At 37.5% G+C, this 25,524-nt stretch overlaps 1 protein-coding gene across 5 annotated transcripts in view; it reads left to right on the top strand.

Moving 5' to 3' along the window:
• The first annotated feature begins 295 nt into the window (after positions 1-295).
• TMEM209 (transmembrane protein 209) overlaps positions 296-25,524 on the top strand; it is a 30,513-nt gene continuing 5,284 nt past the window's right edge. The window contains exons 1-13 of one of the 5 annotated variants that reach the window (XM_008512751.2): positions 296-1,192; positions 2,128-2,264; positions 2,397-2,455; positions 3,296-3,427; positions 3,907-4,148; positions 6,818-7,019; positions 13,036-13,211; positions 13,839-13,910; positions 16,019-16,115; positions 19,075-19,200; positions 21,291-21,388; positions 22,506-22,620; positions 22,717-22,814. In XM_008512751.2, coding sequence (XP_008510973.1) covers positions 1,190-1,192; positions 2,128-2,264; positions 2,397-2,455; positions 3,296-3,427; positions 3,907-4,148; positions 6,818-7,019; positions 13,036-13,211; positions 13,839-13,910; positions 16,019-16,115; positions 19,075-19,200; positions 21,291-21,388; positions 22,506-22,620; positions 22,717-22,814 — 1,557 coding nt within the window. In that variant the 5' untranslated portion in view covers positions 296-1,189. Of the gene's footprint in view, positions 1,355-2,127; positions 2,265-2,396; positions 2,456-3,295; positions 3,428-3,906; positions 4,149-6,817; positions 7,020-13,035; positions 13,212-13,838; positions 13,911-16,018; positions 16,116-19,074; positions 19,201-21,290; positions 21,389-22,401; positions 22,621-22,716; positions 22,815-25,524 lie in introns of all 5 variants that reach the window. The other 4 variants (XM_008512760.2, XR_011539267.1, XM_070616599.1 and 1 more) reach the window with 4 other exon arrangements.

Genomic DNA, 25,524 nt, shown 5'->3' with positions numbered 1-25,524 from the left:
GCAGCAGCAGCAGAAGCTCTGACTGCCCATGGGTCCTGTCCCCATGCTATTCCACACTATTCCCTAAATAAAAGAGCACTACTGCCAGATCTTGAGAGTTCAAGAAATCTTTCTTTCGACTTCTCGGCTCACCGACCCCGCATCAATACTACAAAGAAATTTCATTTTCTTCTACTTTACCTTAGGAGCTTTTTAGGAAACATTTTGGTCATTGGGATGCACATGATGTAACAACTCACTAGCTTATTATGACACAGCAGATGTTTTTATTAGGGGCACACTTCTCCGCATCCCCAAGGGCAAGTCCCCAGGCCCTGCGCATCCTGGCCCTTGGCCCTCTGCCTTAGGCTCGCGTCGCCTCCTCCAGGAAGCTCGCGGGGAGGCCGGGCTGGCCCCTCGTGCACCTGCGGGCCGCCCGGGCTGATCCTCCAGGCAGCGGCCTGGGAGGTCTACTTTTACACCCCCGCGTGAGGCTCAGTGACACATCATGGGCGTTTGTATTTGTTCAGTAAAACCAGACTGAACTCCCTGATGAACCTTTTTCCTCAGGATAAGGAGTTCTTCCAAAGAATATGCAGGAAAAGTAAAAAAAGGGTTTTTTTTTTTTAACCTCAAAACCACTAGCAACTTTAACGAGACACATTTCGGTTTTTCTTGTTACTGCTGCAGCCTTATTACGAGGATATTTAAGAATTTTCATCGAGTCAGGACCGTTGCTTTTCTGTTATTGTTTTGTTTACCACAGAGGTGTGAGAAATGCTTTGTCATTGCTGACGGTATCTGGACACGTTACCTCGTACTGTGTCCTACAATCAGCCACCCTACTCAATCAAATCTGCTTAAAAATGAGTCCATAAATGCCCTAAGAAAGCTAAAATTATATTAATATACAGAAATTCAGTTTGTTATAATTATTACTTTTTACTGCGGGTTCAGAACCTCGTTTGAATTTTTGCTGCTCAGCCTTCTCCACGCAGCTGAGGGGGGAGCCACAAATCCGAGAGCTGTTTCCTTGGTAACGCTCCAAGACTCCGGCCCTTCCCCCACCCCCTTTTTCTCGCGAGAGGAGACAGTCCCGTTCTTCCGGTAACTGTAACCCCCCCGCAAGCCAAATGCCTTCGACTTAGCGCTCGGCTTTGCGCATGTGCAGTAAAGAGTGGCGCGAGCAGGCGGCTTCCGGCTGAAGAACATGGTGCGTTTTCGGGGTCATCTTTGTGCTTCCTGGACGCGGCGTTCACGCGTGTCGTGGGAGTTTCGCGCCTGCGGATCCGCAAAGGGTTCAGACACAGGGGGATGTGGGCACGCATCCCACCACCCCTAGTGAGGGAGGAAAGAAGCAATAGGGCTTGCTAAAGTTTGTGCCGGGAGAGCCAGGGAGGGAAGCTCTCCAGACTGGAGAGTTTGGAGTCGCGGGCTGGGTGGCGGGAAGGGTACTGCACTGTTCTCTGTGGGATACAGCTCCATATGGCTGGAACAGGTCTTACCCTTGTCTGCAAGAGATGAGGCTTAGCAAACAAAGGAAATAGAAATCCCAGGGTGGACGGAAGCAGAATGCACATTGTTCCCACTCGCCCTCATCCCCTTCACACCATGAGTACTGGCCCTTCTAAAACTTAAATCCCTATCCTTCCTCAGCAACACAAAACAGTGCAGACTTCTTTAAGATCCTAGGCAGTTAATGGCTTCCGAGGATGTGGGAGGAGTCTTTACTGGCTTTTAGCTTATATGGAATATTTTCTCCCATAATTTGGCATTTTGAGTTTGTTAAGTTAGCGTTTGGGCTAGTCCTTGGGACAGTCTCCAAAAACGCAATGCAGAGTAACCGCGGACATTATCACCCACCCTTAGATTACAAAATAAGACATTTTTATTTATTGGAAGTATTAAATTGTTCTCTGAAGTGACCAGCCAGTTTTCCCTTGCTTAGAGGAGGGTGCCAATGAAGTGATAATTTAGGGTTCCCTTTTCATATGCTAATAGTAAAATGTAGACAGTTTTGGAAAGACATTTTAAAGATGAGGAAAATGTGCAATTGTTATTTACCGTTATAAAGGACACAAGTTTGATTTCTTAAATGGAGAAGTAGTTTCTTTTGATTAATTCTTGTGCTTTTTGTTTTTTGAATAGATGCAAGGGGAGCCAAACCCTAGTGCTTCCCTTATTGACAGAACCATCAAGATGAGAAAAGAAACAGAAGCTAGGAAAGTGGTTTTAGCCTGGGGACTCCTAAATGTATCTATGGCTGGAATGATATATACTGAAATGTAAGTTAATCAGCCAAAAAAATAAATAAAACTTGAAGAGGCCAATGGTTGGTTCCACAGGTTTTTGTGTGTGTTTGATTTTTGGTGTGTTTTTTTTTTTTAAGATATTGAAAGCCTTTTTAATTTTTTTAGGACTGGAAAATTGATTAGTTCATATTATAATGTGACATACTGGCCTCTCTGGTATATTGGTAAGTAATTAATTTTCACGGTGATTTAGATTTACTACCAATGCAAACCTGCATTTACGTTTAATTCAACTTAGTATTCACTCCTTCATTCAACAAATATTTGAGTGCTTGCTATGTTCTAAAAACTGGGAATGCAGCAGTAAGGGAACAAGGTCCCTGCTCTCATGGAAGGAACGTTCTAGTAGGGGAGACAATCAAATTAATAAACAAATAAAATTCTGAATAATTATGAGTTCTGTGAAGAAAAATAAAGTTTGAGGGTGGTGAGATTTATATTTGTTACTCTCCCTGAAATGCCTTCCCTACTCTACCTTTTCACCATCAAGACCAATCAGGTTACTCCACTGATGCCTCCCTCAGTTTCCTGGTTCCTTCCTTTTCTCTGTCTACTGCTGTCTGCTCTTCAGTAGTCCTTGGGTGTAAAGAGTCCTTATGGCTGTTAAAGTGAATTCCATAGTGTAATACACATTAATCTAAAGGCTGTGATAGGGACGTGGTGTGGAAGTGGAAGAGCAAGAGTTTTGGAATCTGCATACCTCAGAATTGTGGCTTTAATACCTAGCTGTATGCTCTTGCAAAAGTCACTTGACTTCTCTACAGTTGTTGACTGATCTTTTTAACATGACGGTGAAAACGTTTATTCTACAAGGTGGTAAGGATTAGTGATAATATTTTGAAACTCACTATTAAATGCCGTACACATAACAGACATTCATTAGTTGGTAACTGTTACGAGGAATAAGAAGATAGTTTTCAGTTTTGTTGTTAATTTGCTAAAGGAGGAAGAGTTTTGTTTTCCCTCTTTAAATGTTTAAATAAAAAAAAATTATTCTCTTCCAGAGCTTGCCCTTGCATCTCTCTTCAGCCTAAACGCCTTATTTGATTTTTGGAGATATTTCAAATATACTGTGGCACCAACAAGTCTGGTTGTTAGCCCTGGACAGCAAACACTTTTAGGTTTGAAAACAGCTGGTAAGTGTTTTACATCTTTTGCAAAAGTAAGCGAAAGGTTGGTGATAAATCTTTTTCAATTTAATTTTCCCTTTTCATAGACTCAGCTGGAAGGGACTTCTAAGGCCATCTGGCTGAACTATATTAAACAAGTCTACAGTAAATTATCTGAAGACCAATGATTATCATTCCTATTTATATAAATTGAATGGAACTAACTGTTCAACAGCTTTCTGAAAGTTTGTTCCGTGGTTTAATTACAATTAAAATTAAATGTCGAACTCTTGGCTGCGCTGAAGCTAATTTCTTATTTTGAACTCTATGGAAATGGTAAACAACTTATTTGTGTGCTTTGGTAATTTAATAACCAAGTCACTTTATTACTTACTTTTTTCTTGAAGAAAAAGGTTGGGTTCATTAAATCTGTTTTCATAGAAATTTTACTTATCCGTAGACATAAGTTATTTATTTACTTATATTTATTTATTTCTTCCTTCTAGTTGTGCAGACTACTCCTCCACATGATCTGGCGGCAACCCAGATCCCTCCCTGCCCACCTTCTCCTTCAATTCAGGGTCAGAGTGTGTTGAGTTACAGCCCATCCCGCTCACCCAGTACCAGCCCCAAGTTCACCACCAGCTGTATAACTGGATACAGCCCTCAGCTGCAAGGTCTGTCATCAGGTGGCCGTGGTTCTTACAGTCCTGGAGTGACCTACTCGCCTGTCGGTGGTTATAATAAGGTAATGACTCTTTTCTCTTGGCCAGTCACTTTATTTTAGAATCGGGAGGTACCTTGAAAATCACGTTGTGAGTTAGAACTCCTCATTTTATCAGTGAGGGAACCGAGGAACAGTGGGTAACTGACTTGCCCAAATCACCCATTTAAGAGCCAAGAATAGAACCCAGATTTCCTGACACCTGTTCAGAAGTTCTTTATACCACATCTTAACATGAAAGAAAAGGGGCTGGCCCCGTGGCCGAGTGGTTAAGTTCACGCGCTCCGCTGCAGGCGGCCCAGTGTTTCGTTGGTTCGAATCCTGGGCACGGACATGGCACTGCTCATCAAACCACGCTGAGGCAGCGTCCCACATGCTACAACTAGAAGGACCCACAACAAAGAATATGGAACTATGTACTGGGGGTCTTTGGGGAGAAAAAGGAAAAAATAAAATCTTTTAAAAAAAAAATGAAAGAAAAAATTTAGCTTTTGTGAAGATAATGAACTGAGGTTCACCATCTAGGATTTTTTCTGCAGGGTCTGTAAAACAAGTTGAAACTATGATAATTTTTTTCTTTCATTTCTTTACTCATGTTTTCCCTCTTTCTTTGCTTGTTTATGTGAAACTTTTATATATCCTTATAGAATTTTCATGTTTTTCATCATGTTGGAGTATCTTCTAAGCTAAAAACTGGGATTGTCGTGGTTTGACTCTTGAGTGTGAACACTCTTCATGGGATGATTAGAAACCTGCATTCCCACTCCCACAGTAAAGTGGGCATTTGTTCTGATTTTTAGGCTTGATAGAAGCAAAATTGACAAATTTGAAATTATGACTCCTGCCTGAAGCATAAGACTATAAGAAGGGCCTTAAGAGGGGGATGATCACATTTTCAGCTGCTCTCACTAGTTAGATGAACATCTCTATAGTTACTAGTTAATGAGGAATGTCTGGCAGTGAAATTAATGCACTGTCCACCCTTACCTTACCCTTTTACGTAATCTTTCTTTGTAATGCAATTCTGTACCACTGGTTACCCAATAATAATTTTGGCAAGGAACAGAATTTAGAAAATTTTGTACAAGTTGAGGATGTGAATATATAGTGATAATTCATAACCTATAGGTAAATATGACTTTTGAAAATAGTTTGTTTTCGTGAGAAAGAAAGGAAAAAAAGTAGAAGAAAAATCACTCATAGTCTAATGGCTACTTAGTACTCATCTAGCGGATATACTGTAGTTTACTCTTGAATATTTACTTTCATTTATTAAAAACTGTTGTTAGTCTGCACTAAATAGCTCTGTAGATAAAGTTGATAACATTGCTTATCTTTTTTCTACTGGACTGTAACCTCCTTGAACACAAGATTATATGTTTTTATTCACCTTAGTTTCCTTAGCACAGTGTATGGAATATAGATGCTATGTAAGTCTTTGTTGAACCAAACTAATACCTTGGAAAAGTTAATGAAATGAATAATTATTTTTCTGGGGAAAAAATGCTAAAATCAACTAGGAAGTAGAAAACCTAAATAAGGAAGAAAATTTGAAAACTATTAATCAAATATATCTGCAGAATACATTAAGGCCCTAAAGTGTTACCATTGAGTTCTTTTAAATTTTCAAAAAGTAGTTACTTTCTGGGCTTTTGGTTATGGGAATTTTCAAACGTACGCAAAAATGAAGGGATTAGTACAGTGAACTCCTGTGTATCTATTACCCGTCTTCAACAGTTGTCAGCATATTGCTAGTGTATGAACAGCTAATTCTGATCTGATAAAACAAGTTAAAGGCTTAAACTCTAGAGTTAAAAACAGGATTGAAATCTTGGCACTAGGGGCCTGCCCGGTGGCGCAGCGGTTAAGTGCACACATTCTCCTTTGGCAGCCCGGAGTTCACTGGTTCGGATCCCAGGTGCGGTCGTGGCACTGCTTCTCAAGCCATGCTGTGGTAGGTGTCCCATGTGTAAAGTAGAGGAAGATGGGCACGGATGTTAGCTCAGGGCCACTCTTCTTCAGCAAAAAGAGGAGGATTGGCAGCAGTTAGCTCAGGGCTAATCTTCCTTAAAAAAAAAAAATCTTGTATATCAAATAAACATATTTTAAAATAGTAATGCTGATGGACACACACCAAAATAGGTACTCCTATCTTTTCTCTTCGGATAGGAGTATAACTTAGTATAACATTTTCATTTAATAGAATGGGAATATGTATTAAAAATGTTCATATGCTTTGATCAAATCATTTCAGTTCTAGGAATCTCCTAAAGAAATCGTCAGAAATTCACCAAGATTTGTGTACAAAGATGTAAATCATAACATTGTTTACAGTAGCCAAAAGTTGTAGCTAATCCAAATGTCTAGAATAAGAGAATGTAAAAGCAAATTATGGCATATTTGTACAGTGAAATACTATACAGCCCAAGGAGCACGATTGCTAAGTCATATGGTAAGAGTATGTTTAGTTTTGTAAGAAACTGCCGAGCTGTCTTCCAAAGTGGCTGTACCATTCTGCATTCCCACCAGCAATGAAGGAGAGTTCCTGTTGCTCCACATCCTGCCAGCATTTGGTGTTGTCACTGTTCTGGATTTTGGCCTTTCTAATTGGTGTGTTCCTTTTTGAGAGTCAAAAACAAAAACAAAGATAAATTTCAATTAAAAATAAAATAAAATTCCTTTATTTTGTATAGTTGGCAAGCTACAGTCCTTCTCCTCCTTCTGCATACCCTACCACTGTTGGACCGGTGGAGAGCAGTGGATTGCGATCTCGCTACCGTTCTTCACCCACGGTGTATAACTCCCCTACCGACAAGGAGGACTACATGACAGACCTACGAACTTTGGATACTTTTCTTAGAAGTGAAGAAGAGAAACAGCATAGAGTTAAGCTGGGTGCGTATTTTTTTAAATTTACGTCTAATGTACATATTTTTGGTGTCACTTTACAGTATCCTTAACCCATTTATTTTCACTACTTTGATACCGTACATAAAATGTTTGCCTCTTTCTCTGACATAACTTGTGTGGCTTAGGAGAGAATCACATTTTTTTTTTATATTTTATGCATTTAGAGTTAAGTTCACCAAATTTAAGAAGTAAAATATAGCTGAACTAACTGAGACATCTTGAACCTTTCGTCTACATTAAGATTGAAAGCTTTTTCATATGATGTAATTTATAATTTCTCTTTAAAAATTGAGGCTTTCAGATGTTTGTGAAGCGGGGCATAGCGAGGCTTATTGAAGTGCTAGTTGTCTCTCTCAGCTGGTCCTTGGGAAGGCTGGGGTGGCGGGAAGGACGAGGGAGAGAGCATGGCTTTAGTAGAAGTGCTACTGTTTTTCAGAACATTTTTGAACTTTCTTTAGTTTACCTTGGGAAACAATGTTAGCAACTCTTAATCTATTTGGGGTGGATTTGATTATTACAAAGTCAATTGTTTGAAACCAAATTAGGTTATTGAGCGGAGTAATGATTTTTCCCCTGAGGAACGTTCGCAGAAAGCACATTAGGTGCTGAAGTGTGGCCACAGTGAGGAAACCAGTTATTGGACCATGGCTCTTTGTGTCACTTGAAATCTCTCCATTGATTTTTAATTTAATTTTGCCTGAAAATGCCACAAATGTCAAAGAAACAAATCAATATTATCTTGTTATTTGTTGATACATGCTTTTCCTTCTTTTTAAATTTTGAAATATTTCAAGTATACTGAAAATTGTGGAGTATAATACAAAGAACAACCTGTGTACCCTCTACATATTGTTGTCATATCTAGATATTTTCTAACTTCCATTTTGATTTTTTCTTTGACCTATAGGAGTTATTTAGATGTATTGTTATTATTGCTTGGAAGTATTATTGGTGATCGGTGGTGCTTTTAATTTTCAAACCTGTGAAATGAAAGGCTTGGTTATCTTTTTGTTTTTCCCTCCAAGTTAATTGTACTGTGGCTAGAGATTCTGATCTGTACCCTATTAATTTTTTGGTGTTTTTCGAGACTTAGTTTAGGCCTGCTATATGATCACTTTTTATAAATGGTTTGGTGTATTCAAAAGAATGCATAGTCTAAGTATTGGGCTCCATATTTGTTTATTGAGTCAAGCTTCTTGACAGTGTTCTTAAATTCTTTATCTTACTAATTTTTATCTGCTCGATGTTAGTTACTGAGAAAGTATGTTAAAAGCTCCCACTGATTATCTCCCATTAAATATCTCCTCATAATTCTGTCAAATGTTCTCCATATGTATGAGATTATGTTAAGTGCATGTAAATTCAGGATTTGTACTATCATTCTGGTCAATTATTCCTTTTATCTTTATCTCTTAGGCTTTTTGCCTTGGAGTCTGTTTTGTCTGACATTAAGACAGCTGTACGAATTTCCTTTTGGTTAGTATTTGCCTGCTATATCTGTGTCCATCCCTATACTTTTAACCCTTCTGTGCCTGTAGGTTTTAGGTAATTAAGTGTTTTGAACAAATTAATGAGTCTTTTCAAAATTAATGCTACGTTGGTTGTCATAGTGGCTTTCTAATTTCATCATTCCTTCTATATTTATCCCTGTTATATTTTTTAAACTTTTTTTATTGTAAAATATAGCTAAAATTTACCATTTTAACCATTTTTAAGTGTATAACTCAGTGGTATTAAGTACATTCACATTGTCGTGCAGCCACCTTTTACATTTATTTGTTGGCATTCTACTGTAAGATAGAGCTTTTTCTTCTTCCCTTCTTATATCATTTATTTTGGTGGTTTGATTCTCTCAGATTTGGCTATGGGATCCTCTGGCTTCTGTGTTCTTTTGACATGATGCTATCATTCTTCGAGCACTTTTTTTTTTTCACTTTCTAGCACCATAAGATATTCCAGGCTCCTCTTGTACTTTCCCTGGCTAACTAGCTCTGGAGTCAGTCTGTTTCTCCAAGGGACGATGATTGCTTTTAGTGGAGAATGGTATTTATAAGTTAATGTCTGGGCATTGGATATGCCGTTGTTAATGGGGTATCATTACTGTAGGTCCTCTCCGCAAACAGCTAGGAAATATATGTGTATACATACATACAAACACACATCTATATGTCTACATGTATAAGACATCGATGTGTACTTCCACATCCATCCATTTATATATATTAAAAACCATGAGTTCATACTGACACCTCCAGTTCCAATCCAACTGTATTGGGTTTATTCCAGCCTCCTCCCTGTCCATATTTGTAACTCCTTTCTCCAATAGTGAGAGACCAGGCACTCACATATATTCCTTTTCACACACACACTTTTTTGCTGATTGGCCGCATCATCCTTAAATATTTCACATGCACCTCCTAAGAACAAGGAGATTTTCCTTTCTAACTGCAATGTGATTATCATGCTTAAGATGCTGCTATTAGTCCTTTTTGCGTTTCCTCCAGTTGACCCAATAATGACCTTTGTAGCTTTTTTTTCTTTTGCCGATCCAGGATCCAGTCAAGGATCATGTATTGCATTGGGTTCTTATACTTCTTTTGTCTTCTTTAATCTAGAACATTTATTTGTTTTTTGGTTTTTATGATATTTACATTTTGAAGAGATCAAGCTGGTTGTTATGCAAATTTGGATTTGTGTGACCATTTTCTCTTTATTAGATTCAGTTTAAATGTTATTTCTTGGCAAAAATACAATAGGTAGTGGTGTGTTCCTTTCAGTGTATCACCTCGAGAGACTCCTGGTATCATTTTGTCGCTTTACTGGAAACATTACATTGGATCACTTGGTCAAGGTGCTAGCAACCTGATTTCTTCCCAATAGCTTTTCCCTTTTGTAATTAACAAATAATCTAGGGACCAGCCTGGTGGCGTACTGGTTAAGTTCATGCACTCCGCTTTGGTGACCCAGGGTTCGTGGGTTCAGATCTTGTGTGCGGACCTACACACTGCTCATCAAGCCATGCTGTGGTGGCGTCCCAAATACAAAATAGAGGAAGATTGGCACAGATCTTAGCTCAGGACCACTCTTCTTCAGGCAAAAAGAGAAAGATTGGGTATGGATGTTAGCTCAGGGCCAATCTCCCTCACCAAAAAAAATAATAAATTAAAAATAAATAAATAATGTATAGTGTAATCCTTCAAGTGTGTGAATTTCCTGTTCCCCCAACAGCCTTTCACCCAATGATTTTAGCATCCATTGATGATCCTTTCCTGAATGAGTACATGCAGTGGTGGTTGCAAAATGGAGACGTTCTAATACTTTCATTTCTTCTACATTTAGTAGTTTGCATTGCTCTGTAAAGAAGCGCTTTCTGTTTTTCCCCTCACCCCACAGTTTGTTTGTTTTAGCCAGTTTGGACTGATGGTTGATTCTGTCTTTAGCAGTCTCTAAACTGCTGTTTAACGAGCTCATTGAGTTTTTAAATTTGTCGGGGTTTTTTTCAGTTTTCAAAGTTTTGTTTGGTTCTGTTTCAAATATGCCTGATTTACTTTAGGTTATCTTATGTTGTTCTTATGTTTTCAGTTCTTTTTCTTATCACAGTCACTTAAAACATACTTTTTAGAAGTCTCTGTCCAGCAGTTCGGTTATCTAAAGTTCTCGGAGATTAAATACTAACATTTTTGTCTTGTTGACTCTTTTGCTGGGAGGCTTATTTTCTTGTGATTTATGTGTGTTTTGTCTGTTTGTGGTAGACTTGTCTTCAGTAGTGTTTTATCGATGCTTTTTCTGTCCTGGGTAGGCGGAGTGGAAGCCTGGTCTCCTCCTAGCAGTTTTGTGTTTGTCTCTGCCAGGTGCCTCAGGAGTATCACTGACCTCAAACTAACTTAAGTAATTTCTGAGCTTGGAGGTTCCTGGACTTCACGGGTAGTGTAAATGGGTGCTCTAAATGTGAAGGTGGATCTGTGATTTTTAAATCTCAGAGGTTTTTTTAAATTTCCCAACAGCCTGACTAACACAGACAAGCTTCCTTGTTACTACCTCCTAGTGCCAGTAGACAGATCTTTTTTCTTATTCACTGAGAATGCAGTCCTCTGAGATCCCTGGCCCTGTGCTGGGTGAGGGGATGGAGGTAGGAGGAAGGCCTGAATCCAGCTTTCCACCTCTGCTGGGCCTACATCCTCTTTTCCCATTTGGCCCCTGAAATCCAAGCTACCAGGTTTCCCAAAGCCTGCAAAATTCTCCGTAGGAGCCACACATCAGCTCGCACACAGGCCACTCTGATTTTCAATTCCCTTTTCATTTTTAGCCACTGGCTATTCCTCTTACTTTTTGTAAGTTCCATTATTCATTTAAATAATGTGTTTTATTTAATGAACATTTTTAGATCTATGTAGTGGGAGATCTTTCAGGCTGCCTAGTTTGTTATGTTGTCAGAATTCCGAATCTCTACGTGCTTCGATTCTTAGGTCCTTTGGGCTCTCCAGGTCCAGATCTTGTGCTGTTTTGTTGGTGGCAGTGGTCATCAGAGACAGGCCCTATTTTGTCACTGCTTACTATATATATTTGCTTTTGCTTTGGCTAATATACAACAGATACTAAAACTTCTCATTTGTATCATCTGTGTAAAACTTCTTTTGTATCTAAAGCCAGTCTTTATCAAAATTTTTCTCATGTTCACATTTCTGTCTCAGAAATCTTGATTATCATTTTTAAAATTAGTAGTCAAAATGATTAATCAAAATAGGATAACTTTGTCCTCTATCATGACCATGTCTCTTACCTTCGTTTTTTATTCCCTATTTATTAAATCAGTTGTGTTGGTTTAAAACTTCTTTTCTTGACATTAATTCATTCCTGTAAGTCAATTTTGCCAGAAGTCCTACTTGAAAATTTAACTTTACACCAAGTGTGATATTCCTTGACTGTGCATAATTATTTATTTTTATGCTGTCATGAAACATACTACTATTCACCAAAGCTACTAGCACAGGACTGGCTAACCTTCAAGGTTTTGATGCTATGGGGTGAAATACTGCAACATATTCCTTTCATGATTGCTCATCCTTTGTGCCTGTAAACATCACAAGAAAACCAGTTCTATTATTTTCTAGTCACTTCTTTTAGAAATTCTGTGGAGATTAAAAAAAACTAATTTCTACTCGTGATTTTTTTTATGTGGGTATGAAGTATCAACTGATATTTTTGATATCAGTTAAACTCTGAAAATAAGCCGCTTCATAAGTATCATAAGCCCGTCATCGAAAATTTGCGATTTGTTCAGGTACTGTGCTCCATGCTGGGGAAAACACCCCCTGCTCTCAAGGAGCTCAGATTCTGTCTGGGGCAAGAGACAGACTGTAACCTTGAAGTGTGATGAGTTCTCTGGTCGAGGCCTCTACAGGACTAAGTTCCTAAATATGACTGTTTACATTTCCTAAAAGTAAATTTGTAAATCTGGAGGTGTAATCAGCAGATAGTCTCTTTTACTACCACACAGGAATTACTACAGGCCGTAAATGGAACCCAGCATAGTGCAGGGAAGAATGGGTTTAGCTGCTAGCCCTCAGAGCAGTTTCCTAATAGGAAGCTCTCGTTATGCCATTCAGAAAGAGCTTCTAAAAATTCAAGCAGGTAACTTCCTTAGCCTGTTTTTTCCCTGAAGAAATTTGTCTTTTGTTTGTTTCTCACTGAAGCATTTAAAAGTCTTAGATAATGAAATAAGCTTAATTTTACAACAAAAATAAACAGACACTTTCATCCACTTAGGGTTTTTATGGCTCTTAAATTGATACTTCTCAGAAAATGTTCTTTCTAATTTTTAGCACAAGCAGGCCATGTTCTCTAAACAAAAGGTAGCGTTGGGGAGGAGGGGGGAGAGGAGCTCCTGGAGGCTCCGTCTTCCTGGATTGCCAGTACCTGGGTGCCCAGATGCCCGGGGTTCGTGTGCTGACTCTAGATGTCAGGATTACTCCTGCACGCTGACGCTCTGTGATCATTGTAGGGAGCCCGGACTCCACCTCGCCGTCCACTAGTCCCACTTTCTGGAACTACAGTCGTTCTGTGGGGGATTATGCGCAAACCTTAAAGAAGTTTCAGTACCAGCTGGCCTGTAGGTCTCAGGCCCCATGTGCCAACAAAGATGAAGCTGATCTCAGTTCTAAACAAGCTGCAGAAGAGGTAAATGGAAAATAAAAATGACTTGATATTTCTGATTTACAGATTATTAGAAAGGCTTCTCTTCTACTTCTAGAACGTTTTTTTTTCTGTAACCTCCACTTTTAATGCCTAGAAACATAAGTCTGGCAAACATTAAACAGTGGAAAGACTCCTATCTAACTTTGTGTGCGTGAAACTGAATTATATTTTACGTGTTACTCTTTATGACACATAGTTGACATTAGTGTCCTCCTAAAACTTTTTTCTGCATTCATTTATAAAAAGGTATCTCAAGTATCTCTTTGTACTCAACATATGCAAGACATTTTAATACATTTGGATTAGAACATTTGACAGTCTGTAAATTCATCAGTTTAATACTAAGTATAAGATTTTTATTTTGTTCTTAAAAGCAAAAAGAATGTCCTTTAAACATACTAATGTAAGGAATTTTAGAGATATATCTGTGCATGAATAGCAACCAAGTGAGTAATAAGACAATTACGGCATATTAATTAGATCAGTATTGATGTTTGTGAAGACTTTTTTCAAATCATTCCAAATATTTTTGAGGGTAGGGGAGAGAATGACTGATTTCTGGCAAGATTTTTCCTCACTGATTATTCATTTTAAACATATTTTTAATAGGTTTGGGCAAGAGTGACAATGAATAGACAACTTCTTGATCATATGGATTCATGGACAGCTAAGTTCAGAAATGTAAGTTCTGACATTGCTCTCTGGATGATATTAGTGTCTTAATATGCAAAGTATGTTCTTGGAATATCAGAGATGTTAATTATTAATCAGAATATCAGACTTAATTATTATTAAAAGTGCAGTATGGATGGCATGTGTATAAGGATAAACATGACATTTACCTTATGGCATCCATTTTCATGGGATTTTTTTTCTCCTCCATATTTAGTAAGTCAGTGTATTTTGAGTGGATAAGGGAATAATACATTTAGTTATTAAGGTCTTTCCTTTCCCAGCATCTCAATTTTATTTTTCGGAGAGCTTTTGTATCAGCTGTTAGGTGTCTAGAAATATGAGGGAAACAAAAATGAGATCCTTGCCCTCAGAAGACTTCAGAGTTAGAGAGAGAAGACAGTATATGCTTGAAGCTACTTCAGTCAATTTCTTTGATTTTTCTACAGAAGAACCCTCTAATCTTTGACCTGGAGGTTGGGAAGGCCAGCTCTTCCATATGGAGCATGAATTAGTTTCCTTATGTCAGCGCTGCCTCTTCCTGTCACTCTCGGGAGTCCCTCTGTGTCCCAAGTTCTGTTGGGCAGATTGGCCCCTGGTCCACTGCAGGTAGCTCCACTTAGATTCTGTAGAGGCTGCTGCTGCTTCTGCTGTTTCGTCCTTCAGCACTCATGCATCCACTCTCTATCTTCTAGAAATATCTTGAAATCACTTGTACTCCTTTTTTATTGTTTTACTATAATTTAAATAGGGTATCAATAGGGAGTGGGGAAAAACAGCAGCCTGCTTTCTTGACCCGGAAGTCTGGATGGCTTGTTAAAAAAAAAATTCCTGAGCCCAACCTAAAACTACTGACTTTTTGGGGATGAGGTCTGGATCTCTCTTCTGGACCCCTTAGATAATTTTGTTGCAGCCAAAGAGTGTCTGACAAGTAGGATGCATTTAATAAATGTTAGAAGAATGAGTGAAGTGATGTCCTAAAACTATACTCTCTTTTTTTCCACTTATAGGCTTGTTTAAAAATGCTAATGTATTTAAAATATAAAGTCTTGGTCAGGAGTACTAGCTTGGGAGAAATACAAACACAATCCCTTGTCCAAATTCCTTAGGCTACAGTGTTCTAAATTTAGTGGTTTTTGGATTTTTTTAAAAAACTATATGCATATACCATATATTTTGTAATACCGCTAATGGAGTCTGGTTAGCACTAGGTAATCAACCACATGAATATTTCTGCAGCAAAGCATTTGAATAGTCACGCTAAGTGGGATGAAGTCTGTAAATAGCTTCATGGGAATTCAGTTCAGGTCCTGCTAATATATCAAATTTGCTTGCTAAATGGATTCCAAAAAAACTTGCAATTTTCAGAGATTTTTACTTCAAAATTTTTATAAGGAATTATAGACCTGTATTTCACCTGTACTTTTTTCATCCTTCAATTTTATGGTTAAACAGAAGCATTGAAACAGAAATGGTGGTTGAAGTTGCTACAGACACACACAAAACATGTAACACGGACAAACCAGATGGCGTGATCCCTTGGACAGTCTTTTCACATCCCGGAGTTAGTTTGATATTAGCCATGCAAAGTGGCATTTGAAATTCCTTGTTCTAAAGTGCTATTGTAATAGTCACAAACCAGTTTCAAATATAATAAATCTGTTTTCCACGTGGCTAGGGAATTGGGTGAGCCTGCTGAGAGTTAATCTCTTGTGTTAGTTTCAAAAACTATCTTACTAATCTCAAACCAATATAAACACTACTTGAATAAATGTATGAATGATTACCCTAGACATGTAAACTGAAAGTTATCCTTTTAGCTAAGTATAATAGTCATAGAAAAATTTAAGAAAAATTTAACATATAACTGAAAGTTTTATATTTTCTTCAGGAAAAAAAACAGACGTGATTTAAGAATATAACTTAGCAACTTACATTCCAATAGCATGTTTGCTTAACTCTCTCTAGACTTCAGGTACTTGCTGCTTCCGTTCTCTCCACTGTACTCTTAACCTTCTAGTACAAGATGGTAAAAAAATTCTTAGTTTTATGAAAACAGTTATTTGAGAAATGCTTTAGAATTATGTGTGTAAAGTCTTTACCTCATTTCTTCCTAGTGGATCAATGAGACAATATTAGTGCCACTTGTACAGGAGGTTGAGTCTGTCAGCACACAGATGAGACGGATGGGTTGTCCAGAGCTGCAGATAGGAGGTATGTGAAAACAGAGCCCAGCGTTTGATGTACCTGCAATGAATCTGCCAGGTAGAAAATTTCTTCTTGTAATAGGCTGTTTAGCACCTTCTTTTGTTATGTTGAGGTGAAGACAAAAACTAAATGTCTGTAATAGTGTTTTTTTAATATAACAGTTTTATTGAGATATAATTTACTTACCATACAGTTCACCCATTTGAAGTCTACAGTTCAAAGGTTTGGGTTGTATAACCATCACCATAATCAATTTTAGAGTATCTCATCACACAAAAAAGAAACCCCATGTACACACACACACACACACACACACACCCACCCCCACCCACCCCCTTTCCCACCACCACCTATTCCCCAGCCCTAGGCAACTACCAGCCTGTCTCTATAGATAGGCCTGTTGTGGATATTTCATATAAATGAGATCATACAATATGTTGTCTTTTGTGACTGGCTTCTTTCGCTTGACGTAATGTTTTCAAGGTTCATCTGTGTTGTATCGCCTATCAGAACTTCATTTCCTTTTATTGCCAAATAATATCGCATTGTAAAGATCTACCACATTTTGTTTGCCCATTCATCAATTGATTGCCATTTAGGTTGTTTTCACTTCTGGGCTATTATGAACAATGCTGCTATGAACAGTTGTGTAAAAGTATTTGTGTGGATGTGTATTTTAATTTCTCTTGGGTGTTACCTAGGAATGGAATTGCTGAGCCATATAGTAAACTCCTTGTTTATTTGGGAAGTACAGAAATACACAAAGGAGAATATTACCCATAGTTCTGCTTCTAGAGATAACCATTATCAATTTTAAGTCACAACCAATTATTATTTTTGGAGAAAAATACTATGATGCTAACTATATATATCAATTGTAAATTATACATAATTTAAGAACATTAAAATATGAAGAGTATATATTTAGGAGTCGAGAAAATACAGTACCTCTGTATGTATATATTTTTAATGAAATTGTGGTCATACCATTTTGTTATCTGCTTTTCCCCCCACTATTTCTCTTTTGTTGAATATTCTCCAGTACTATTTTTATGGCTAGATTGTATTTCTTTTTTATATATACAATGTGTTGTACTTTTAACTGATCTTTATTATCTAAAATTTATGGTTTTTTCCCTTTGCTGTTATTAATAATGCTGTGAGTCAGTATCCTTTTATCTAAATATTTGTGTACATTTATAATTATTTCTTTAGGATAATTTCTTAGAAATGGAGTTGGGCCAGTAGCATAGTGGTTAAGTCTGCCACATTCCACTTCAGTGGCCTGGGGTTCACAGGTTTGGATCCTGGGCATGGACCTACACCACTCATGAGAAGGCCATGCTGTGGTGGTGACCCACATACAAAAAATAGAGGCAGATTGGCACAGATGTTAGCCCAGGCCTAATCTTCCTCACCAAAAAAAAAGAAGTGGAGTTGTCAGTTCAATAGGTATAAACGTATTAAGTCTTTTGATGTGCATAACCTTTCAAAAACCTTATATCAGTGTATATACTCTAGCAACCATGTCACATGTAAGCATGGCTTTTTCCCAACATTGGATATTACTAGTAAGGTTGGACATTTTGTGGAATTTCTGGTGGTTTATTAATTTCTTTGGATAGTTGTCTTTCATGATATGAGGAAAGAAATCGCTGTCATAAAAAGTTTCTGTGGGGCTGGCCCCATGGCTGAGTGGTTAAATTCACTCACTCTGCCTTGGCGGCCCGGGGTTCAACAGTTTGGATCCTAGGCGTGGGCCTACACGCCACTCATTAAACCATGCTGTGGCAGCATCCCACATAGAAGAACTAGAATAAGCTACAAGTAGGATATACAACTATGTGCTGGGGATTTGGGGAAAAAGAAAAAAAAGAGGAAGATTGGCAGCAGATGTTAGCTCAGAGCCGATCTTCCTTACCAAAAAGCTTTAAAAAAAAGTTTCTGCTTGTCACTTCCATAGCAGGCAACTTTTAATTCAACCTGATTTTGAAAGCTGTCATATATCTTTTTATAAATACCCTACAAAAATCTTCTGTGCAGAGCCAGCCCTGGTGGCCTAGTGCTCCACTTCAGTGGCGCAGGTTTGGTTCCCAGGTGTGGAACCACACAACTCATCTGTCAGTAGCCATGCTGTGACAGCAGCTCATGTAGAAAAACTAGAAGGACTTACAACAAGTATGTACAACTGTGTACTGGGGCTTTGGTGAGGGAAAAAAAGAAGAGAGGAAGATTGGCAATAGATATTAGGGTGAATCTTTCCCAGCAAAAAAAAAGAGAGAAAAATCTTCTCTGTGTTAGTTGTCCATAGATCTGCTGATATGGATTTGGCTGCCCCTTTTGTAATGTGTGTGTGTGTGTGTGTGTAAATCTGGCTACCTTGCCAGAAATGATGAAATAAATTGTAGGTAAAGTAGATAATGGCCAGCCCTGGTGGTCTAGTGGTTAAGTATCAGCACTCAACCGCTGCAGCCTGGATTCGTTTCCTGATCATGGACCCACACTACCTGTCTGTCGGTTGTCATATTGTGGCAGCTGCGTGTTACTATGATGCTGAAAGGTGTGCCACTGGTATTTCAAATACCAGCAGGATCACTCATGGTGGACAGGTTTCAATGGAGCTTCCAGACTAAGACAGACTAGGATGAAGGACCTGACCACCTACTTCCGAAAAAGTCGGCCATGAAAACCCTGTGAGTAGCAGCAAAGCATTGTCTGATACAGTGCTGGAAGGTGAGAGGATGGCGCAAAAAGACCAGGCAGGTTCTGTTCTCCTCCACACAGGGGCCCTAGGGATCAGAATCGACTGGATGGCACTAACAACAAAAAGTAGATCATGCAAATTGTTAGGACTATTATTGCTTTCATTTATTCCTTCAACATCTATTGAGGGAAGAGCATTTTAAGTTCTTTTAGAGACCCACATGAAGAATAATCTGTGTTGTGTATGTTTTATTTTTGACAGAGGCTAGTATTACTAGCTTGAAGCAAGCTGCTCTGGTCAAAGCTCCTCTCATTCCAACTCTGAATACAATCGTGCAGTATCTAGACCTTACACCAAATCAGGAATACTTGTTTGAGAGGATCAAAGGTAACTGTTGATTTGAAAAAGAAAAAAACAAGAGCTTTTTCACTAGTACTTTGAGATGTTATAATAAAATAAAGGTAACAAAGAAAAGCACTTTTTGAAAAAAGGAAAAGTATCCCTAAGTATTATCTCATATTTTATAAATATATATAATTATGGCTTAATTAAGGCTTATACTTGAACAACTTTTGGGTTTTATATTTTATATGCTTAAGAATTGTCAAAATAATGTAGTTAGCCTTGAATATGTTAATTAATGATTTTATTGTATTTAGGGAGACTTAAATATGAGCTAAATGGGCTCAAGTGAATATTTCACTAATTTTCTACTGGGAGTAGAAACTACCAAGCATGGGTGCCACTGTGGCATTCTTTATAATTTTAGTATGCTGATACTTATTTCTTTGAGTTTTTATAATTTGTATTTAATATATTGCTTCTTTATATTTCTGTTATATTTTGATTATTTGGGGGGGGAATTCTGGTTCTTTGGGGGGTCTTCTGAGGAACCTGACTTGAGAGTCAGGGAAGTACCCTTCCTGAGCCTCCACACGCCCTCTTTATGCCTCCCTACTTTTATTTGGATAAATTCTGTAAAATGTTCTCATCACTAAGCAAGTTTTAGAAATAATATTTCACTCTTCAGATTCATCATAAATGTTAATGTAAAAATGTTATGGTGCCCGCTCTCTCCCCTAGGTTGGCACTGGGGTTCAGGAATAAGCATTTATCATGACTTTTAAAAACTTTCTATATAAGGAAAATTCAAACATGCATAAAACTAGATGCAACAGTATGCTCAGCCCTCTTGTACTCAGCACCCGTCCCAACAGCCGTCAGTCCCTGGGCAACCCCTGCATGAGCCGTGTCCTGTCTAGCCCCTCCCTTCCTGTGTTATTGGAGACAAATCCTCCACACTGACATCACCTCATCTGTAAATATCTCCATATGTATCTCTAAAATAGAAGGCTTTTAAAAAACCACAGTACAATTATCACACCTAATTTTTGAAACAGTTTCTTTATATCTTGAAATACACAGCCTGTGTACAAATTTCCAGCTATCTCATAAAATGTATAATTACTTTGTTTGGTATTGTTTGTTTAAATTGGGATTTAAATCTTATCACATATTGTGATTGGTAGATGCATTTAAGTTTCTTTTAGGCTGCAGGTTTCCCATCCATCCTTTTTGCTTTGCAGCTTATTTGTTGAAAGAACTGGATTGTGTGTCCTATTGAGTTTCCCGTGGTGTGGATTTTGCTGAACATGTCCCCATGGTGTAGTTTGACATGACCCTCTGTCCTCTGTATTTCCTGTGAATTCAGGTTGCAATTTTTTGGCAAGATTGCTTCATAGGTGTGTGTGTGTGCGCGCACGCGTGTGCATATATACAAAGTATATATAAAGTATTATTGTATATCAAATATGCAAAAAAGTTTACAAAATACAGTGAACACAGTATGGGCCTTCTAGATTGAACAGTTACCAACGTTTTGCCATTTTTGGCACGTCTCTCTCTCTTTCTCTTTCTGTGTGTGTACATACACACACACTTTTTTTTGCTCTACTATTTGAAAGTACATTACAGACATTATTACTTTTCAGCACAAGAATTCCTGAAAATTACATTCTCCTGCATAACCACAATACACTTATCAGACCTTTAAAATTAACTATATTTGTATAATATCTAATATACAGTTCATATTCAGATTTCCCAATTGTCCAAAGAATGCTATATATTCTTTTTTTATCCCTAACCAAGATAGAGTCTAGGTTTACACATTACATTGTATTGTTTTATCTTTTTTTTTAGTCTCTTTGTCTAGAACAGTTCTGCCACCATTTTTTTCCCAAATGACATTGACTTTTTTAAGAATCCAGAGTAGTAGTCTTCTCCCACATTGTGGATTTACCTGATTCTTTCCTCATGGTGATGTTTGAGTTAATCTTTTATATGTTGTATTTCTTTATGTTTGGGTGTTTTGATCAGGTTTTTAAGATGATTTGCTTCCCTTGTTATAACTTCTTAGGCTTTTTCTTATTTTTTTGCATATTCTTAGCTTTTTAAATTTCACCTTTGTTTTACAGAACTATCTCAAGGAGGCTGTATGAGCTCGTTTCGATGGAATAGAGGTGGAGACTTCAAAGGACGCAAGTGGGACACAGACCTGCCCACTGATTCTGCTGTAAGTTCCTAGTTTTGTTTTCTCAGGTTAACATTTTTCTTTTTTTTTTTTTTTGAGGAAAATTAGTCCTAAGCTAACGTCTGCCACCAATCCTCCTCTTTTTGCTGAGGAAGACTGGCCCTAAGCTAACATCCATGCCCATCTTCATCTACTTTATATGTGGGATGCCTGCCACAGCGTGGCTTGATGAGCAGTGCCATGTCCGCACCAGGGATCCAGACAGGCAAACCCTGGGCCCCTGAAGTGGAATGTGCAAACTAAACCACTGTGCCACTAGGCTGGCCCCTTAGTTTAACATTTTTGTTATTGGATTTATGTGTTTTTATTTTTCCATTATAAAAATAAGTACTAAAAAGAACTTAGAAACTAAGGTAGAAATAAAAAATAAAATTGTACAAGTGTCTTAACCCAACCACTGTTAATATTTTGGTGTATTTTTTTCCCTTTATTTAGGTTGTGCTATTTTTTAGTTTTTATCATAGCTGTAATCATGCCATATGTAAAATTTTGTATCCTGCTTTTTTCACTTTTGCAATGTTTAACTATTTTTTCATTATTACACACTATCATCTAACTGTTCTCCTATATTGGGCCTAAAAGTTTGAGAAACGTGGAATGGGGAGAGATTTCTGTTTTTCTATCTCAAATAATGTTACAAGGACTATCATGATGCATATTTCTTTCTTATTTGGGATTATGACTTTAAGAAAGATTGCTAGAATTAGATTTATGAGATCACAGAATATAAAGTTTTTGAACATTTAAGAGTTTTTCAAAATCATGTTCTTTATCTTTTTATAGTGACTGTTATGTGTGAAAATGAAATTTTAAATGTTAATATTCAAATTGAGTATTGAATGTATGTGTATTTTATCTTGGTTTTGCTGTTACTTAACTCTGGGTGTGAAGGATTCACTTAACGGAAAACTTAAGATTGTCTTGCTTTTATCTTTTCATTGTATAGATTTCATCTTAGAACCTCTTGAAAACATTTTTGCTAATTTTCTCTTTAGGGGAAAATTTAAAAGTTGGAGTCATTATAAACACACACGTTTTTAGAAGGCTGTATCCATGATAGATTTCATGCTGACTTTGAAACACTGTCCCTCCTCTTCAGATCATCATGCATGTATTCTGCACCTACCTTGATTCCCGGTTACCTCCACACCCAAAGTACCCCGACGGGAAAACATTTACCTCTCAGCACTTCGTTCAGACACCAAATAAACCAGGTATAAACCTTTCCTGAAAGAATGAGTTGAGCTTTTCACATGAAATATATCCAGTGGTTTGGTTTTATTTTTTAACGTAGCGTGTTTCCTTTACAGATGTGACCAATGAGAATGTCTTTTGCGTTTATCAAAGTGCTATCAACCCTCCCCACTATGAACTGATCTACCAGCGTCATGTCTACAATCTTCCAAAGGTACTTCTGAATGTAGAAGTTGCTGTTACAGAATGTTGAGGATGACTTGCTTTGATATATATTTTTTTTTTGAGGAAGATTAGCCCTGAGCTAACATCCACCACCACTCCTCCTCTTTTTTATTGCTGAGGAAGACGCCCTGAGCTAACATCCATGCCCATCTTCCTCTACTTTATATGTGGGACGCCTGCCACAGCATGGCTTGATAAGTGGTGCATAGCTCTGCACCTGGAATCTGAACTGGTGAACCCTGGGCCACCAAAGCTTAGCGCATGACCTTAACCGCTATGCCACTGGGCTGGCCCGCTTTGATAATATTTTTTTTTTAATTTATTTTTTTTTATTTATTTATTTTTATTGAGTTAATGATAGGTTACAATCTTGTGAAATTTCAGTTGTACATTAATGTTTGTCAGTCGTGTTGTAGGTGCACCACTTCACCCTTTGTGCCCACCCCCCACCCCACCTTTCCCCTGCTATCCACTAAACTGTTCTTAGTCCATAAATTTAAATTCCTCATATGAGTGGAGTCATACACAGATTATCCTTCTCTCGCTGGCTTATTTCACTTAACATAATTCTCTCAAGGTCCATCCACGTTGTTGCAAATGGAATGATTTTGTTCTGTTTTGCAGCTGAGTAGTATTCCATTGTATATATGTACCACATCTTCTCTATCCATTCGTCTGTTGATGGGCGCTTAGGTTGCTTCCACGTCTTGGCTATTGTAAATAATGCTGCAGTGAACACTGGGGTGCATAGGACTTTTGGGATTGCTGACTTCAAGCTCTCTGGATAAATACCCAGTAGTGGGATGGCTGGATCGTATGGTAGTTCTATTTTTAATTTTTTGAGGAATCTCCATACTGTTTTCCATAGTGGCTGCACCAGTTTGCATTCCCACCAGCAGTGTATGAAGGTTCTTTTTTCTCCACAACCTCTCCAACATTTGTTACTATTAGTTTTAGATATTTTTGTCATTCTAATGGGTGTAAGGTGATATCTTAGTGTAGTTTTGATTTGCATTTCCCTGATGATCAGCGATGATGAGCATCTTTTCATGTGCCTATTGGCCATCAGTATATCTTCTTTGGAGAAATGTCTGTTCATGTCTCCAGCCCATTTTTTGATTGGGTTGTTTGATGTTTTATTGTTGAGTTGTGAGAGTTCTTTGCTTTGATAATATTTTTAAAATAGGATTCTCTTTTTTATGGAGTAGGTAAACTTTTAAATTAGGGAAAATTTATTTCTTGTATATCCTTTTTTTCTTTTCTTTTTTTTTTTTTTTTTTACTATAAAGCTAATATATATTTAATTTGGAAAAGTATAAAGAAAAGAAAAATCATTCATTATTCCATTACTTAGAGGCAGCTCCTTATTAACATGTTGGTGTGCTGCCTTTTGGTAAATTTTATTTTGGTCTTTGTACTTTTTTACAGGTTGAAATCATATTATTTACATAGTTTTATATCCTTTTAAAAATTAACTTTATAACATAATTTTTTAGTGCCATTAAAAATCTTCAGGAAAATACTTTTTAATGGCTATAAAAAACTTCATCATAAGATTGTAACATAATTTATTCAACCATTCCCCTACTGTTGGACATTTTGGATGCTTCTAATTCTTCATTATCATAAGTACAGCTGAATATTCAACTTTATGCATATAACTATCTTCATTTGGGGTAATTTCTTTAGCCCAAAGTCCAAAAGTGGAATTCTAAGGTACAGAATATTATCAAGGCTTTTAAAACATATTATCAAATTACTTTATAAAAAAGATTATTGTACCAGTTTACACTTCTTTCAAGGTATTTTACTCTCGATTGCAAACAGATTGTTTGCAGTTGTGTTGGTGACCTTTTCTCATATTTTTCTACCGGCATTGTTAGTAAGAAATTTTACATTTACTATAATCGTAAATCATGCTCTCCATCAGATTCCCAGGAGAGAATATTAATTTCATTTTTTTCAAGTTTAGTATTTCAACTTTGTAAGTGTAAATATTTTGGGCCATTGATATTCCTGTGGGTACACATGCAAATCCTTTTTTACTTTTTGTTTGTTTGTTTTTTTTAACATTTTCTTTTCCTTTTTCCCCCCAAAGTATATTCTTCGTTGTGGGTCTTTCTAGTTGTGGCATGTGGGATGCCGCCTCAGCATGGTTCGCTAAGCAGTGCCATATCTGCGCCCAGGATTCGAACCAACGAAACACTGGGCCGCCTGCAGTGGAGTGCGTGAACTTAACTGCTCAGCCATGGGGCCAACCCCACAAATCCTTTTTTACTTTTTAAAGAAATACTGTCTTTTAAAAATTATACATCCGTAGATTCTTGAGTAAAAACAATAAATCAGAGTAAGCAGCTACAAGTTAATCAGTAAGTTGAAAATCTCACTTAGGAGCTATTTTACAGACCAGAAATTACATATAACAGTTTGAGTTTAAGGGCTAGCAAAATGCTGCCTCGTAGTTCCTGGTAGCTAAAATAAATGTATATTTAACTTGTTAATTATACTGTTATTAACATATACTGTAATGTATTTTGAAGTGTGATTAAAAGTTTTTTAATCCCATCACTTTTGTTTTTGCTGTTGATTTTGGAGATAGAACAGTTTTTGTGTGTCGTATACAGGGTCACCAGCCTCAGAACAGCTCTCTTTCAAGCTTTCATAAATACTGCTGCTCACGTGTGGAAACTTCCCAATGT

Source organism: Equus przewalskii, chromosome 4, assembly GCF_037783145.1.
Source record: "Equus przewalskii isolate Varuska chromosome 4, EquPr2, whole genome shotgun sequence".
Lineage (NCBI taxonomy): Eukaryota > Metazoa > Chordata > Mammalia > Perissodactyla > Equidae > Equus > Equus przewalskii.
This window is presented reverse-complemented; position numbering and strand designations above follow the sequence as displayed.